Source organism: Amblyomma americanum, chromosome 7, assembly GCF_052857255.1.
Source record: "Amblyomma americanum isolate KBUSLIRL-KWMA chromosome 7, ASM5285725v1, whole genome shotgun sequence".
NCBI lineage: Eukaryota > Metazoa > Arthropoda > Arachnida > Ixodida > Ixodidae > Amblyomma > Amblyomma americanum.
In genome coordinates this window covers 69479038-69497367 of record NC_135503.1, presented here as the reverse complement: position 1 = coordinate 69497367, position 18330 = coordinate 69479038, and the positions used below count along the sequence as shown (strand labels likewise).

At 45.6% G+C, this 18330-nt stretch overlaps 1 protein-coding gene across 2 annotated transcripts in view; it reads right to left on the bottom strand.

The window, feature by feature from the left end:
* Window positions 1-18330, bottom strand: part of LOC144099299 (neuropilin and tolloid-like protein 2) — a 235049-nt gene that overhangs the window by 30652 nt on the left and 186067 nt on the right. For both annotated transcript variants that reach the window (XM_077632490.1, XM_077632489.1), the window contains 3 exons: window positions 15009-15232; window positions 9248-9492; window positions 3031-3221 (listed from right to left, as the gene is read on the bottom strand). In XM_077632490.1, the coding sequence (XP_077488616.1) occupies window positions 3031-3221; window positions 9248-9492 (436 nt within the window). In that variant the 5' untranslated portion in view covers window positions 15009-15232. The remainder of the gene's footprint in view (window positions 1-3030; window positions 3222-9247; window positions 9493-15008; window positions 15233-18330) is intronic.

Here is an 18330-nt window from a genome sequence, read left to right as displayed (position 1 = left end):
CGAAGAAACTTCCTTGGATATAAAATACGTGCTAAGTTTCAGGGTATTGGTAGCTATGCTGACAGCTTGGATCCTTCAACGAAAGTTCATAGTTCTTTATTCTTTATTGAACAATTACCCCGCATTGCCTGAAGGCGTTATAGCATATATAGTTATAGTTACAGCGTTATATAGTTACTAATATAAATGACGTTTCTGTCATGATACTGATGAACGTTACCTTTAATAATTAAGAATTGTTTCCATTCCTCTTTAGTTTTTAGTTACTAGGCGCTTCTAGCTTTGTCTCATAGGTATGCACTGCTCGCCTGCAATTGATGAATTAATTTGAAACGTGATGGCAGAAGGATTTGATAAATGCGCCCATGTGTTTTATGCCGAAAAGTACTGCGTCTCAGATGGCTAGAAGATAGAAGGCGCAATTAAGCTTAGGCTCAGGCATTAACTCTCTTCATCCCAACTGCACATTTCTGGAAACCATGTTTTCGCCAGGTGACTGAAATTTGCCAGTGACAGCTCTTTGAACTAAGTTGTCCAGTCACTAACAAAAACTCAAATTTATCTAATTACGCCTTCAACACTTTTCAAGAGAAATAGCTTCTGAGCTTTTTAGAGAGCGTGCGAGGCTTAGCACGTCACGCCCAGCCGATCTCCGAGCAATCGCCTGGCGCCGTGTAGTCTCGAACACAGCGGCGGGGCATGCAACACTTGCGTGAAAATGCCTAGAGAGAGGTTATTCCCTCCAAAATAAGCACGTCCGAAGACCACGCCCAGCGCCGCTTCCGGTAGAACAATTTTCTTGCATATTCTGTGCAGCGTTTGAAATGGCAGCTCTGTTAACGTCACTAGCGGCGTTGGTCGTTTGGCGCTTCTTCAAAAGGCTCAAATATCTAGCGATCATTTTGCGCTTCTTGACAGCGAAGCAAGCAAAGGTCTCTCTCCCTGCCAGCGCAAAAAAAATATAACAGCGACAACGCGATTGAAATTCTCTGCGCATATAATGTAGTGCGAGATAAAAGGACAGCGATAAAACAGTGGCGCCATCCAGTGCGGTGATGAGTGAAGACACTGCTACTGGCGTAACAATGCAGGGGGCGCTGCTGAACTCCACGCGTTGCCAGCTGCGCTGGAGAAGGCACGGCCGTGCATCCTATGCCGCATATTTTCTCTTCTTAATTGGCTGGAAATTCCGCATTATCTGCATGTGAACTAAAGAAGTCAGTCTTTTTAACTGATACTGCAGTGTTCAGCACGACACTGTACTCCTGTAAAGTGAGCAAAACGGGTCTTTAAGTCTGTGTTTCCGCTTTTATTGAAATAGACGCTATGTAACGCTAATATTAATAGCGAGCTGCATAGTGTGGCTTTGCATTAAAAGAAACCAAAAGCACGACTGCATCCCTGCTTGAGCAAAAGGAAGTTCCGCTGGCTGTACCTTCTTATTTTACAGTCGGAGCGGTGGCTGAGTAGTTATGGTGCTCGGCTGTTGACCCTAAAGACCCGTGGATCCGTCCCCCGGCGGTCGCAGCTCGATGCAGGCGAAATGCTAAACACTTGTGCACTGCGCCTTGTAAGCGCATGTTGAAGAACCCCAACTAGTTGAAATTACCCGGAGGCCTCCCTACGGTGCCCTTCATAGCATGAGTTGATTTGGGACGTTAAAAACCTCATAAACCAAAACAAATCTTATTTAGCATAAATCCGAAGTGGGAATCCTTGTGGGTGGGACAGTTCAACAGCGTTTATAAGCCTTAACCCAAGTTCATGATAATTTCTAATCAGAAATTTGTGTTACACCTTAACCTAAGTTGTGTGAGAGCTCAATCTGAAAGAAGAATTTACTTTCTCCAAAGGAGCACCAAGCATTCAGTTAGACTTCAGACAAGAAAGAGTGTATGTTGGATGTACATGTTAATGAGCGACGCTTGCAGGAGACATAGCCGCATGCACAGACGCACTGCGCTACGATCTCCGCCGTACGCGTCGCTGCTGTTAAGTTGGCTAGCAGTTCCACGTTGTGCAGAAGCACGTTTAGCTATCGATGGAAGTTTTTACGCCTAGCTTTACCAGTTTTACTGACATTTGGTTACTACTGCGTGTATGCGACGACATCAGTGGACGAATTAGAGGTAGTGACACTACGTCACTTCCCTGTAGCGTTTACCCGTAAGGAATTCTGTGGGTTTTGTTCGTAATCTACGGAGAGGACGTCCTGGTCGATGAGCGCTAGATCATGTCCAACATTCATGGACAAAATTTTTGAATATTAGAAAACTGCAAGGTACTGTTATGGAAATACTGACGGTACTGTCTGCGACTAAAGCAAAATGCATACCTCACAACGGCTCAGCTGAGAGTAAAGTTAGTACGTGTTCGTCCACATAAAAAATAATCTGAGAGCTGCATGACACCGGAATTCTTATTCGATGTTAAATAAAAAAAAACTGAAAACTTAGTTCATTGTCGAATTACATTGGGTGTACACTCCTACATCACTGAGCTGCAAAAAGCATGAGGGCCTAATAGTCATGCCACTCGCGCCTTGACCATTTCATTCATTCATTCATTCATTCATTCATTCATTCATTCATTCATTCATTCATTCATTCATTCATTCATTCATTCATTCATTGGTATATATGCATAACAAAACAAGTCCACAAGGCGGAGAAACTGAGACCACCTTTCTGCTTATAATGCCGTGCCTTGGGTATTATACGATCAAGACAGTACATTCCCATCTGTGGACAACATATCATTCTACAGCATGCCACTCCCAATTTTAAGAAATAGGATGTAGTGAAGCGTTGCGATGGTGGTTGTAACTGCAGACTGAATATCTACAGCTTAATATTTCTAGATTTACGTTTACAGACAAAAAACTAATGAATCTGCGATAATTTGCTGCACTTATTCATGTCCAGCATATTTCTCCGAGCCGCGGCGACAAGTGCGTGGCAAATTTACGCCTGGCTTCAAATTAATGCCAACTACTTCATCCCTTAGATAGATAAGATAGGCCGTACTTACTCTCGTCAGTGAACTGGTACATGCCGTAGAACCCCGTACGCTCGTGGGCGTGGTTGGTCTTGAAGATTATCTCCATGCGGGGCTTCATGGTTAGCAGCGGTACCGGTACTTCGACGCCACAGTAGCGCCCGACCAGCTGCCGCACATTCGTCACGCTGATGGTGCTGATGTCCACAAAGTCGTTCAGGCACCTGCATCAGGGTCCAGTCCAGCTTGTATAGCATTGCTCGCCGACAAAATTTTCTCAAATTCACATGGTCACAAAGAATCTATTCTAGTGCCCTTTTTCTCTCTCTTAAAAGCAGCGCTTTCGGCTCTAAAATTCTATAATCAATTTCAATGCCAGGACTTACTTTTCGGTGCACGAGCAAAACTCCCAACTTTGCTATCCTGAAACCTGAGGCTTAGGTTCAAACAATACTCAGAAAGCCTTGCGAATGTTTTTTGCGTCTATCTTGATGTAGGCAAAATGAAAAAAAAAATGCTTACAGCGTACCTTTAATCCAAAAGTAACATCACCACAGGATCTGCTAGATGCACGCCTCACAAGCGGAAAGCATACATCTTTTACTGGTGCGGTTAGATTTAGGAAGTCGCCTTTGCTGACCTTGCTGTCCTGCCGCGACTGAGCCCGCTGACAGCGTAACCTGCAGCAGTTTGCGACGCAACATTTTACGATTTTCCTTTGCAGTTAAGCTGCTCTATTAAACAGCCGCAGGAAAGCGAAAGCGAAACAGCTTTGTTATCTCGCGCGATTAATGTCGCTCTAAGGCATGCAAAACGGGTCGTCAGTGGCAGGTAGCAGTGTTTTTGCAGCGCTCTGTTTTCTTTCCGGCAAATAAGCATCTCATACTCACAGTCCGGAGGCTTCAACTTCAAAACCCGCTCGTTGCTCCGGCCAGCAATGTATTAATGCTCGCCACCCTAAACGCTCGTGTGATGCCGAAACAATGCGAAGATTTTCACTTGGCAAGCAAAGTTAGGGTGGGCGATATCTGACCGGATCCAGATTTATTCTATTCGAAAGACGCAAGAAGAAAATACGCAGTGTTTACGCTATAGCTACGCAAATAATTGGGCTGAGCGAAAGTTTAGCTGACAGAGCGCTGGTGTCACTGGTTAGGTTTCCCGAATACCGCGTTCACTTTTCCCGGGCATCGCCTTTCTCCAGGCTTAGAATAATTATGGCGGCCTTGGCACAGTGCTGTCTCAGCAGCAAAAACCGGCACTTGCAGACACTTTCCATGCAGCGGCAGGGTAGCATAGAGTAGCTGGAGAAGTTTTCAGCGTTCCACGTTCTTTTTCACCGCTCCGCCGTGCTTGCAAGAGATATGGCTGCCTCGTCTCGCTTTTGTGAAAACAGAGCGCATTACCAATTGCCAATATTTTTCGTAGATCGGCGTGCTTGCGAAGCATCTGGGCTTTCTTCTAGAACCGGCTAAAGTGCGGAAGGTGCCACTTAAACTGGATACAAAAATTCATTCCCATTCTGAGTGTCCGTTCGCGCGATATCCAACGTTAGCTGTGGAAACTACGCAGAAGTTTAATTTACAACTTATACAAGTGACCCTGGGAAGCGGCTGCACAGGGATCCACGGATGTGATTGTAGTGCTGGCCGCCTCAGTCAGCGACAGCCATTCAGCTTCAATATCCGGTAGCGGGAGAGAGCGATAGCAGTATTCTGATTTTTTTTTTCAGCGATTCTACAGAGTGCTAGGGTCACTAGAAAAATTCTATCGATTTTCCACCTCGTGTCTGCGATGCCTCGCATATCAGTTTTGTGATGTCATTTTTTTTTCATATCCACACTGCTGATGTCATACAGCGTACACCAGCGTCCGTATGCACGCGCCTATGGAAACTCGTTCGCCGATTTTCTTTAAAGGCATGACTTTGGTATGATCTATAGAACATTCTGGCAGGCTTATTGGTACACAGAGCGCTGACGCATATGTATACTGTAGTTCACACGACCTTCCACCCTGCACTATAATCTTTGCATGAAAGCGCTGCAGCACCACGCAAGCATAAAACCTCCTTCAAGTGTACATTCCTCTTCTTTCTCTCTATCAGTTTACTTCATTCAAATTTAGGCCATCAACAATGTACACAACGCTAAAAAACTCTGGAAGGTGTATAACGAACCCTTTCTCGCCCGTACCATTGGAGCCAATTGGTTCTTTAAACTGCGATAGACCTAACCGCATGATTCATGGCAAAATTGTGTCCAAATAAACTCTGTACAAAAACTTTCGGCTGTTTCTCAAAATGAGCTTTGTCTGTACGTGCTACCTCGCGCAATGCATCACTCATGCGACCATTTTATTGCAACTAAGGCGAAAACTTGGTTTTGTCGTCGATAAACTAAGCAGATTCTGTCGGCATGGGATGCGTGTGGTAGGGTAGTTATGGCGCTCGAGTAATTCTTCCTATAAAAAGTTTCCGCTCCAAACCTTGAAATCTGTCTCTTCGTCTACAGTATGTGTAAGGACAAATTGCACGAAAATGCGTGAAACATGAAACTCCCTCTTCGAACGTAGCGAAACACTGGCGTGGCAAGCGCATCGCCATGTTTCATGATCAGTGCCTGCACCTGCTGCATGAGCTTATTTCGTGACGTTAAGATTTTGGCGAAACACGGCGGTGGGAACCGCTCTAGTGCAATTGTGTCTTTCAGAACGTTTTTTTCCTGTCGTCTGTGAGAAAAATTTTATAACAGCTCTCGAAGGCAACGCCAACCATTCAACCCCACATGGAATCAATCGTCCTCAGAGTAAGTGCTCTGGAGTCAAGCTTCATGGTTTCTGCCCTCACGTGCCTTGTATCTGAGACCAGCCCCTTCACAGTACTTCCCGAAGGGGACAGTAAGAAAGAATTGAGAAGTAAATATCACACAACAGCCCCATTTTTGTCAGATGGATCAAAGTGATTAAGGACTTCGCAGCTCGGACAACTAGTCGCACCGCATTTTATTTTGTACGCTAGCGCTAAGGACCCCACTCACCGATTTAGCTAATCTTTGTCTGTAGCCTGCTTGACCTTGAAACCAAGCCTCGGACAGAAATAGAAGTGAACACTCAAGTGCTAGCGCAGCCAATTTGCGTTTGAGCTAACCACGCTCAATCGTCTGTCATATTTTTAGCGCTATTTAACGGAGCTGCTAGTTCCTAGTGCAGTCATTGCACCGAGAAATATCTCCATCAGATTCAAACCTTTGATGCTAAAGCGAGCACCGATTCACTTCAGTCATTAATGTGGCATTTCATTACCTTCTGGGAGGCAGTCCACATCACCAATGCATGGCAGTGCTTGAGCGACTTACTCTGAAGGCGTTACTGAGGAACCGAGGTCAGTATGAAGTGCAACTTGCAGTTCGAATCGCGCTAGTGGAGGATTCGAAAATTTGAGGTATCTGAGGAGAAGGAATTAAGATAGAAAACCGGAAGTTCAAAGATGATCGCATCATCACTTCAATAACACTCTACAGTAACAGCGTCATTTTAACTCGGGCACTATTCTCGTTGTTAAAAACGCCGTCGTGAAAGTGAGAGGCAACGTCGTGAGCGTGAGAGTGGTGCGACAATGCCGAACATGGTATTCTAAAAATTGAAAACTATGGTATTTAACGTTCAGAAGCGACACATGGGCTATGACAGACACCGAGGTGGAGGGTTCCGGATAAATTTAGGCCGGCTGGAGTTCTTCTGACAGAATAGGGGCGTTTTTCCATTTTGCTTCCATCAGAATACGGCTGCCGTGGCAAGTAACGAACCAGCGACCTTGGGATCAGCAGCCAATCTGCAAAGCTACTGAGTTACCACAGTGGGTTCGAACTTGGTATTTTAAGACGAACGCTTTTTCATTCCTTTCTCTCAATCAATACTAACGGCTTTTCATCTGTGGTATGCTCGCGCACGTAAAAAAAAAATACAAAAGCGAGGCAGTCCTGTGTGCAGCATGCATCTGTGTGTCGATGTTCTTGTTAGTGACCACCATTTGTTTGTGGAGCACTTGTGTCAGAAAAATGCTATCAGCTTTCCCGAGGGCCAACTCGAGCAAGAGGAAGCGTTATGATTGTCCTGTGATTGTCTTTTTGCGGATGATTGTGTATTTTATAGAATTATTAACGGTCAGAGTGAGTGTAATGCAGTACAATAGGACTTTTGTAAAGAAGCCCAGTGGTGTGAGAATTGAGGAATGCATGTTAATATACAAAAATCTGTGCATATGTGTTTCACTAAAAAGAAGGGTCCCAACAATTTCACTTATAACATTAATAGTAGAAGACTGCTTTCAGTGTTGGAATTTAAATATTTTGGTGTATACTTAACCAGTGCAATGTCATGGCGCCGTCACGTGGATTTTGTTACCGCCACAGCCTGCCGCGTTTCGGGCTTCCTGCGACGTAACGCAAAACTTTTCCCTTTAAAGACAAAAGAACTGCTGCATAATACAAATGTTTGAAGCATACTTGAGTACGCTTGCGCAGTCTGGGACCCGAAATCTTTGCTTCACATACCAAAGTCAGAAAGAGTTCAGAATTTGGCCGTTCGTTTTGGTTTTAATACCTATGGGCGTTATTTCAGTGTAACGAGCGCTAAAACGCTTTGGGTTGGGACACATTTCAAAAACGTAGGAAAGTTCTGCGTTTAAAATTGTTTCATAATATATTTCATTCAAGAACTGGAATAGACCGAACCAAACATACTTTCAACCCTGATTATGCGTCTTAACGGATAGATAAAGTCAAAGAATACAGATGTTGGACTGGGACTGACCTTGTTAAAATGTCATTTTTCTCCAAAACAATTTCGAAATAGAACAAGCTGTCCGAGGAACTTAGTGTCCATACTATCAAATGATTCATTTTCTTCCATGCTGTGAAATTTTTTCTTTATTTTTGATGTATATTAATTCCGTGATCTTTATATCTGAATGTTATCTTTTTTGTAACCACCTGTACGCGGTGATATTTGTGTACTTTTTCTTTTTCAACCCCCCCCCCTCTTTCTCCGCACTGTAATGCCAGACACTGGCACTGTGGGTATGATGATAAATAAATAAAAAATGTTTTAACACACGAGAAAATTTAGCTATCATTACGGCCGCGTAAGTCATCTCTAGGCATTCCAAAATTACTGCAAAGCATCGCGTGGGGCCCAACCTTACTCAATTACTTCGTAAATCTCTTATCGACGGTTCATATCTCATCACAATGAAAACAGCGCAAACTTCACGAAGGACGCAGAAAGGGAAGACTAGACACAGGCGCTGTCTCTCGTCTCTCCTTTCTGCGTCCTTCGTGAAGTTTCGATGTTTTCATTGTAATGAACAACCAACTAGCTCATGATATGTTCTTCATGTTCATATCTTCCCTGTATTTTGCCATGAACAGTTATTAAATACCAGGGCACTTTAGTCTGCTTACGCGAAGGAATGTGAAAGAATTCAACTTTCTAGAACACGAATTTTTTCCACGACGCTAATGTGCGATCTATATCGTCTTTTTTTCTTTTTTTAATTTCTCATCTTTATTTTTCTTGATTCCCAATTTTTCTTGCTTTTTGTAATTTTAAATTATTTTACTTTTCCCGTCCAGGTGCTATGTCGATGTCTGTGGCTGTTTTGACATCCAGGCGCTATGTCGACATCCGTGGCAATTGTGTTTTCGAAGTGTAATTAACTAAGTTATCACAATTCAAAAACCAAATGTTCCCACAGCACGACCCCATCACGCTCTGTCCAACACAATCCAACTTTTGCACATACGTCTTTGTAGAACCACACAATCGTGCGGAGAAGCTATGTCGACGTCCGTGGCTATTGGGACGCCCAAGTGTAATTTTCGCGTTTAATAAGTAATTGCCTCACATCAAGCAAATTTTTTCCATGGTGAGATGTTATCCAGCACTATCTAACACAACCAAATATTTGTACATTCATACTGACAGAACGACGCAATAGTGCGGAAAATGTTTTGCTGACACGAAACTCAGGAATGCCTTCACATTAAAACCAAGGTGGCAGGCAGTTTCTTACCACAAGCTGTTCGTAACATGGCGCTTAACTTCTTTAGAACACCATTACGAAATACACAGTAACAGAAGCTAAAAAATGACCTTATTTATTTTTCGGCCATTGTAGAATGTGCTACTGGCCGCTACGAACCAAAGGAAGAAGCTATAAAAACGTAGCCTTGTTGGCCAATATACTCGCCCCTTTGAAAACGGCGGTTCGAGGTCGAAGTGCAGGAAGGTGATCTTGAGAGTCTCCGATTCCTGGCCCTTGAAGAGGTAGTAGCAGTGGATGCTGGCCGGGTATGGCTCCGGATACTGGGGCGACGAGAAGTTGCCAGACTTGCTCGCCAGGCTGTCGAACTCCATGTGGCAGATTCCTTGAGCAGCCCTTGCTTGTAACATCAGCAACATTAGCCATTTGAAGAGCGCTATAAGTTGAAGCATCTGCAAAGTTGAAGCATGCGTCGTGGAGCCGGTAATTACGTATCTGTTGGAATCAGAGCACTCTATGTCTTGGCGTTGCAAGACCATGACCAGTATGTAAACTGGCGCATAACGAGAGCAAAGCAGTACATCACCACCCCGACCGAGATATTTATAGCCCAGATTCACCGACGTCCTGGCCTAGGTATGCGTAGCGGAAGGAAATCAATATTGCCGCTGCACAAATAATGAACTCGGCAGATTTCCTGTGACATATTCTTTACTCGTGCTTAGTATACGGCAGCTTGAAATGCACGTCCCAAAAAGAGCAGCATGACAGGCCCTGCTTTTTACCAGCTCTGAGGCAACGACACAACTCTTGTATTCTCTTGTGAGAGCACACCAGTCGCCATGTCACAAACGCCACTGTTCATCAAGACTAATCTGGATGATAGGTCCAGTAAGAACTCTGTGATGCAGGGACAAAGCTCGCTCACAACACCGGGCAGCGCCAAATTGGCGTGGATTCATGAGGACCGTCCATCGCGTATTGTTCTCGAGCGACAGACACGTCGAGGCCCCGTCATACACGCTCGCCTGCGCTCGAAGACGTCTGTCAAAACAGCCGTCTCTAGGGACTGCACGCGTGCCATACATAATAAGGACGTCCCACCAGGCTCGGATGAACTGACTGTTACATACGATCGCCGCGCAGCGCAAGGTCCCCCGGAAGCCTCCTTTAATGCACAGGCCCGGAAGCCCCTATACGCCGCTGGCTTCCCCCGCGGCCATGTCGGACGAAAGTAACGAAGCCAAAGATACAACCGCGTGACGGCACGCCGATCTTATGCGCCTGGGGACGAGAAGGGAAGAAACAAAATTGTCCGCATCGATCCTTCCCTAGGGAGCCGGAAGACTCCACGCGGGTATGTCCCTCGTGAGCGGCGGAACACCTGAAGTTGCCAGAATCATTGAAGCGCGAGCGAGAAACAATAAGCCACTGCCTTGAACAAGAGAAAGCGGAGGAAGTCGGAGGAGAAATCATTCGAACGGGATGGAGACCCATGGGAGAACGGCGCTTCTTAGCTCGCGCTCGCTAGCTTCTTAGTCTGTAGTGAGCGGCGCACGTCGTCTTACTCGAACGTGTGTTGTGCTTATGCTAGGAGAGACTTTGTGTCGGTAATTTATGGCAACGCAAAGACGCTGCCGCTGCGGTGACTCCCGCGAGATGTGCAGGACCTACTAAACTCTTTGGCTTTCGTACACTGACAAGTGCGGGCGCAGTATGTAGAAACCTATGAGCAAAAAATTAAAAAAAGTTTCTTGAAAGCATCATGCTGGAAGCTGAAAAATTAAGCCGCTCCAGTGAAATGCATAGCAGTATGAAGCTGTTTTATTATTGACGGCTTTGCAATCGCCTTAATGGTAGCAGCGTACGGTTTTGCATAGTAATCGCCAGCCCGCTTCTTGTTTTTATGTTTTCCGTAGATGTTGAATGGAGCCCTAAAGTTAGTTCTATATCTCGGCGGTGGGTTAGCGAAAAGGGCTCATCGTTTAAAAACGCTAACCTTACTAACACACTTTATTGAGCTACAGCTCAATGCATTGTTTATGACCATTTTCGTAGCTGGAAGAGCACACAATTTGAATACAGTCTTCATTTCAGGGAGTCTATGCTAGCTAGGACCAACTATGTAAGATTATGCAAAAACACTTGAACATTCCTTGTGTACTACAGTCCTATGCTAGAGTCGACCTATCCTTGCCGGAGTCAGTGTTCCACGCAGTTGCCTCTTTATAAATGTAGATGAAGGAGCTTTAGGCGCACAATGAGAGGCGACAACTGCACTCCGGAAACTAGTACCTCAGCTGCTGAGCGAGCTGCGCTTCATCATTTGTATTCAACTAAACCATTGTAATTCGATCTCAGTAGCGAATGGCTGCTAGTGAATTATCTACGACTAGCACCAAAGCATTGTGCGATGGATGCCAATCAACCCAGGGACCATTTATTTGGACTCCTCTGCTCGTTTAGTCTGGTGAAAAGTCGTAAAAGTTTTCCCATCCCATTTACTCATTCACGCTGACGTTAGCCGTCCCTTCGGCACATTTGGTCTTCTCTCAGTCTTTTCTCGATGCGTATAAATTTTTCATCAATGACCACAATAACAGCTACTTTATTTATTTACGTCGCGTAATTACTCCCACTGCCATGTAGGGCGCGGCAGACAGCAGGAATCTGACCGAGAGAAGCGTTTGGATTTTGTTACTGCTGAAGAGAAGGTCTTTAGCTGTTCATTATTCTACCCGGACTTCGAAGAGTTCAGTTGGACCGCGAAGAACTCATCGCCTCCCGTAGACTTGGATGTCTACGCAGTACAAAGCTAAACAAAGCGCCAATGTACTTCGACATTCATTAAAGTTCACTGATGGAAGAGATTGTTGTAAATGGGATCTTAAGGTTTTTTTACTATCTTTGTACGACTGGAAAAGGGCAGTCTAGTAGCAAAGCTAACTTGTATTCTCACTCACTAACCGAGCTAGTAGATGTCATGCAGCAGGATTGGATGCAAAAATTATCAGCACCACCGTAATCAGCCAGCTCTGATGCCAACTAGAAAGTCTGAATTCAGATAAGGGAAAGTTAAGTGAGCGGTGGAAAGGAAAATGGTGAGGGAAAAAGGAAAAGCATAGGTTGGAAACAAACGAGTTAGCAGAACTCATACGAGATACCAAAATAAAAAACAAGTCCATCTTTCTTGGCCATCACTAAAAGTGATGGCCAAGAAAGTGATTGTGGGCAAACTGTGGAATAGTGTAACATATCGTTATGAACACATAGGTGGGAATGGTCTAACGTTCCGATGCGCAGCTAAATCTTTTAAAATTCGTCCTTCGCTCGTCCTGAGTAGTTGAGACTGCCATAGAGAACTAACGGAGCGCTTTTTTATAGCAAATAGCACAAAATGAAAAGCGACCCGTGGAGCTATGGATTGTTATTGTTCAATCCCGATGTGCGAAACAACTGAGCTCATAAAAAACTTCCTGTAAAAAAACATTTGTCTTGTCCATAATCGCTGGCTATGCGGGAGAAAGCGGGCTTGGGCGGGGTCAGTAATGCAATACAGAAGAAAATTCTTAATCTGATAGCATTACAGATTACGCAAAAAAAATGAGTGACAGAGGTGTATGCGACCTATAATCAGACAGAAGAGGTGAAAGCTTAATATTTGTACAGAACTGCTTTATTCCGTTTCACCTTATTTCTATTTCGAATGCGGGGTAGTTAAGCTTGAATAATATATTTTTAAAAAATGACACCTGCAACCATGATTCTTGGCGCAGGCTAAACGCATAAGAGTGGATCGTGATAGTTAACTACTTTCGTCGTGTGTTCTCTTTAGTTGGCATCTAGCGCGCTGGACGTCATTTCGGGCGACAGGTTAGTCGCTGGCAACACAAAATTTGCGTTAGACGAAATATTTTCTCAAATTTTTTTTTCATTTAGCGACAGTCATGGTCTCTCTCAGTGTTTGTACGCCTTACTGGCCAGCGACAATCCGCCTCTACTTTCACAATATTGACTAAGCCAGATTCTAAACTTTACGACTTCCTCCCCCAACACGGTTCAACGGAAGTTTTCCTAATTCGCGTAACTGCATTCTTTTAAATTACTCCGGCCGCAAACTGCCCCGAAGTCGCCCAACTCTTTGTCCTTATACAAGTGACACATGCCGTCGCCGCCAGCGCATGCATAAGGCGCATTGTCTGTTTGATCACGCGAAAGAAGGCCCGCCCGATACAACGGCTTAAAAGACGCCGCGAAGACATCACTGTTTCCAACGAGATTTAACAATCGTGCTCCCAAACGACGCATCAGCCCGAGTCGGCCGAAGCCTCGGGCCGTTAACCTACTTAGCTTAATGGAGCCCGGACGCCGGCGAAAGCCGTGCTGTTAAACACGCTCGTCTTATAACGCTCCTCTTCCGGAGCGAAAACTCATTAGCGCAGAGAGAATGCGCTTGAGAGTGAGGAAAGCCGGAAATTGGGGGATTCTCTAGGGGGGATTTGCTACGCCTACGCCAGCAGCATTCCTCCACGGAGGCAGTTGTATTGATTGGCCCGTGCACCTCGCTTTGTGCGAAGGGAACGCGTCGGGCTAACGAAGTATATCACCGAACGCAAACCTCATTCGATAAACAACGGGTCTGACTCAGGTATTCATCAGTCGGCCAGCTTCCGAGCGCCGTTCATCATCCGCAGCGTGCTCCATTCCTTTCATTCATCGAAGCGCTGAAACAGTGAAGATCTGGAGATACTGTTATCTCCTTGACAAAGTGATTAAAATTTTGTTAAACAAATGTGATATAAGCCAGCCGTAGAACTATATAGACAATTCAGGCGCTTTATCTTTACATTACCTTTATGCATTCATATTTTTCAACCTGCCGTTCTGGATTTAAGTTTGCACCCAAAACATGCAGTGCGACTTTTCCGCTAAAAAATAGGCTTGCAATATTGATAGATAATCGTAGATTGCTACGATGGTGTCAATTAACTATTACGGTTAACTCTTCCGAACTAAGCTCTCTTAACACCTCTGTTAGATGTGCAGTGAATTACAGAAGGACTTTGCCACCCTATCTGACTGGCATTCTCTCACATCAGCCTGGAAGAAAATGGTGGCTGCGCAAACTGTGCAGATATATTCTTCAATACTAACATAAGCTTTCTAAACGCCTTTGTCATACAATATGTGCGTTACTGATAATGTTCGGACGTAACACGTGCTTTTTTGCGATCATTGATGGCTATTTAAAGGCATAAATTAAAAACAAAAGCAGGTAAGACGCAATAATATGTGTGCTTTGGAGCTTAGCTTCGAGTAGTAAGCAGTGGCAGCCAAATGAACATGAATCATTGCACAATATTTAAAAACAACAAGTAATGCGTCAAAAAGTGTACAAGTATAGCAATAGAACATCTTGCTATGAGCAGAATATTAATGGTCCCTATATGCCAAGAAGGTACCTGGTTAATTTCGTTTGAGAAATGCCTCCAGGTTACGACGCTGGAGATATGACGATTGTTGTGCGCTGAGTATTTTATATTTTTTAAAGACCCTTCGTCTTACCGCTGCTTACTTATAATCGGCCATTTACTACATTTATTACAGGGGCACAATGCATATCACTGATCCAAATTTACCCAAGAAAGCATTACAAGTTATAAAAACAGCATTTCGCAGAGATAGACGGCCGTCGCAGATGAAAGAAAGAGAAATCTATTCAACAAGAACAGGAACAACCTGCTATTTGCACCATAGCCGCCTTGCGGTATGATCGCACCTGAACCTGGGTGAACACCTGCTAGCCATCACAGAGAGGTGAGTTATTTGACATCGCTGCCTAAATGCTGTCTTGCGCCGTACATAACACGGATGACAGTGTTCAGGGTTGTCTGTGGAAGACTTCGTAAAAGGATGTGCTTATTCTACGGTGCGAGACGGCGCATTGACCCTGTCACGTGTCCCTCGCCTTGTGTCCGCCGTCACCACAGCGCTCCCCATGAACGAGCCGTTCCAGGAGCCGTCCTCGGTCGCCCCGGATCACAGGCCATGCTCCTTCTGGACTTGCTCGGCCGCCATGGCAGCAGCTGCGTCCCTGGCCTCGCCTCGCTTCGAGAGGGACCCCCGACGGCGGCGGCCCTCTTTGGTCCTCATTGGCTCCGGGTGGACTCAGCGATTACGCCGATGCCAGGCCTGAGAAACAGAGGCAGCGGATAAGGGGCGTATACAAATTCCGCGGTTTTCCCCAAGCGAAATATCTGCGCCATCAACAGACCCTCAATTGCATCATCAACTTTTCACTCTTCATTGTTCATTCTCAATGCTTAGCGAACCCACAAGTAAATACTACGGGGTGAACACAGACGTCTATTAGTGCAACGAATCAAAGCGTCAAGAAATAGAAATGAGCTGAAATTCTAAATATAGAATGCAAACACGGCACCAGCACACAGGGAACATGGTTACAAATGGAATATAAGAGTCTAGTCAACTCCATCTTGTTGACTGACCGGATAACGTGGACCAAGGCGATGAAAGACAGACAGGCAACCGGAAGATTCTAACCGCAGCATGTAACTAGAAGCGTGTAACTGAGCTCCCACGTGACACCAGAAGCGGAAGGTCGACTGAATGCATAGAATAAAATCAAAGTGCACAACGTAAAGTGGCGCACGTCGCGTCTTATGTATAGGTTTGTAACATATACACCATGTCTCTTTTTTTTTGTCTCAGTCTTCACGGGATACCATAATCTGGCCACTGCTCTAGTTCACCAGACACCGTAATCTTTTTCAGCAAGTATGCGGTTACATGCAGATAAACTGGCTTTTTAAGTGTCACATAGCCCAGATCCTACTCTCCTCTAGGTCTTTTATGATCTTTCGTGTCCTGTGTGCATTCGATAAATCAACAATTTCACGTAATAATATAGATAACATGACGTTAAAGAGTGTGTCTCGAAAAGGGATTTGCAAAGGGCTCAGCGAGTTCAGACGTATGCTCGGCCAGGTATTGCAAGCATTGCAATGCGGCGGCTGGTCAATTACGGTAACGTACAGCGATAACAACAACTGGAGCCCTACAATCGAAGAACACCCGCGTCATCAATAGATGTTCCATGGCTCCTTTCAAAGATCCATGGCACGTACCAAGGGGACGCTCTATACACGTTACTTACCAAAATTAAAACTCTTAACTTTATGAGTCATAACTTTGTCTCTCGATTCCGTAAGATGCCATCTGAACTTGAGCGGTTCTGGGGCACCCTGGTAAAGACACTCCAAAAGTGGCGAATGTTCTTAAGACATTACGATCAGCATCCTACGCCGACTGAATCTCTATTTCTGATGCAGAGGTATAGCGCTCTTTTCCTTTCCCTCTACGTGATTCAACGAAGCGCGAAAACTAAGGTGCTCTTCGCTCGCGCAAGAAGGAGCGGCAGCAAATCCAGCTGTCCCCTCCAGCGCCCACGTGCCGCCGCAAATTCGCTCGCGATCTTACGCAGAAAGTCGTTGCGGAGCGCAAAGCTGCAAACCACGCGTATGTATGTACACACGCTACGTACTGCACCCGCGCGTCGGTGGCACTAGCAGTTTCCCACGCTTGCAAAACCCGCTCCACAAGTAACGACCCAGTGCATTTCCCTAGTCACGAGGAGCGTGTTTCGCCAAACATTCTCTTCCCCGTCGCCGCCACCCTTCTTGAGCGCCGTGTTCGCGTTTAGCGGGCAGTCGCCTTGGATACACGCAACTGCGTTTCTCCACTGAGCATATTTTTCCCATTACTGAGTCGACTCGACCGAAAACGGGGTGAGCAAACGTGGGCGGTGAGACCGGCTAGAGATGCCCATTTTGCGTATAGACAGAGCTAAAGTGGCGCCGGAATGGGGAGATGACGTTCTGTTTATTTTCGCCCCATCTTCCTCGCCATTTGCGCACTTCTACTTCTCTGATCTCTCTCTTTATGTTTATGTTTCCTTCCGTAGCTCCTTACCTCGCTCTAGCCTCTTCTGTACAGCCGAGGTCTGAAAGCGAGAGCGAACGAGAAACTCTCGCTAGGCCTAATGACGCGTCGCGACGCTTCCAGTTCTCCCAGTCTTCTTCTTCTCTCTTCGTCCGGTTCCCCTCCGGCAAGCATTTTTATTTATTCAGGTGCTAGCCCTTTTGTGCGATACGCAATGGTGTTGGTAATGGGCGCAGCTCTCTCTCTCTCTTTTTCCTCGGGACGCTGTTATCGACAGCGAACGGAACTAAAGCGTGAGGCAGAAAACCTAAATGGAACAAGCCATCTGCGCTATCTCGACTCCCCTCCCTTTCTTCTATCTTCCTGTTCAGGCGAGAAAAGCCGCGGCGGTGAGGTAGGACTCCGAGCCGCGGTGGAAAAGAAACCCCGTACCGCATCGTCAGACCACGAAACTCAAACGAAAGTTTTCGAGAAATGTATAACAACGAATCGCGCGGCGAACAAATCGCCTAATATACAAACGGCTTTTGCACCATTCTGCTCTAGCATTTTTTTTTCGCCTTTTTAGATTTGTGAAAGGCGCCAAGACTTGGCGCGCGCAAATTGGCCGCGCGAGGACTTAGTGTACGTTTTACATTTCTCGCGATTCTCTTGTTACCCGCAGGTTATTCCGCTTCACACTTGCCGTGTCTTGAGATGGATTATGCGCTGGTAAGAAGTGAGGCGCATAGCGGCATCCGCCGACTACGTCTCTGCGGAGTGCCCTTTTCGGGCAAACACGCTACGTGTCATTGTGCGGTGGTGCAACGACGCCATTTTCAGTAACCACAATGCGAAGCTAAGGAATGGGTGAGCTTGTTTGTTTGAATGCCGACGTGAAATTTCTTATTGCTGCCCCAATTTTTTGTCTTTCTTGGCTTAACGAATGGAATGAAAATATGGCTCCCAAACGATTTTCTAATGCCTTCTGAGCTAGGCCGGCGACGAACGGGAATTCGGCGTTCGTGTGCCATTCCTCAACACTGCCTGTTCATGGTTCCACTGAACGCTATTCGAGTGATGTTTCTGTGTTGATTGAGAGCACTCTAAAATTGCACTCCTACGCCAGCTACTTTCACCGAGCGTATCTGCTGCCGCACATTAGAGTATAACGTTAACGGGGAACCAAGCTCACGCAACGATGTCGCTTCCAAACGGTACCCTTTCAATGGTGTACTTGGAATCCCAAAGCTCACGTGGGAATCCGCCGTATTCGTCGGTGTCACTATATCCTAAAATCCTGCTAGGTCAACATGTCCCGTGTCCAATTTCCGGTGGTTATTTGAAAG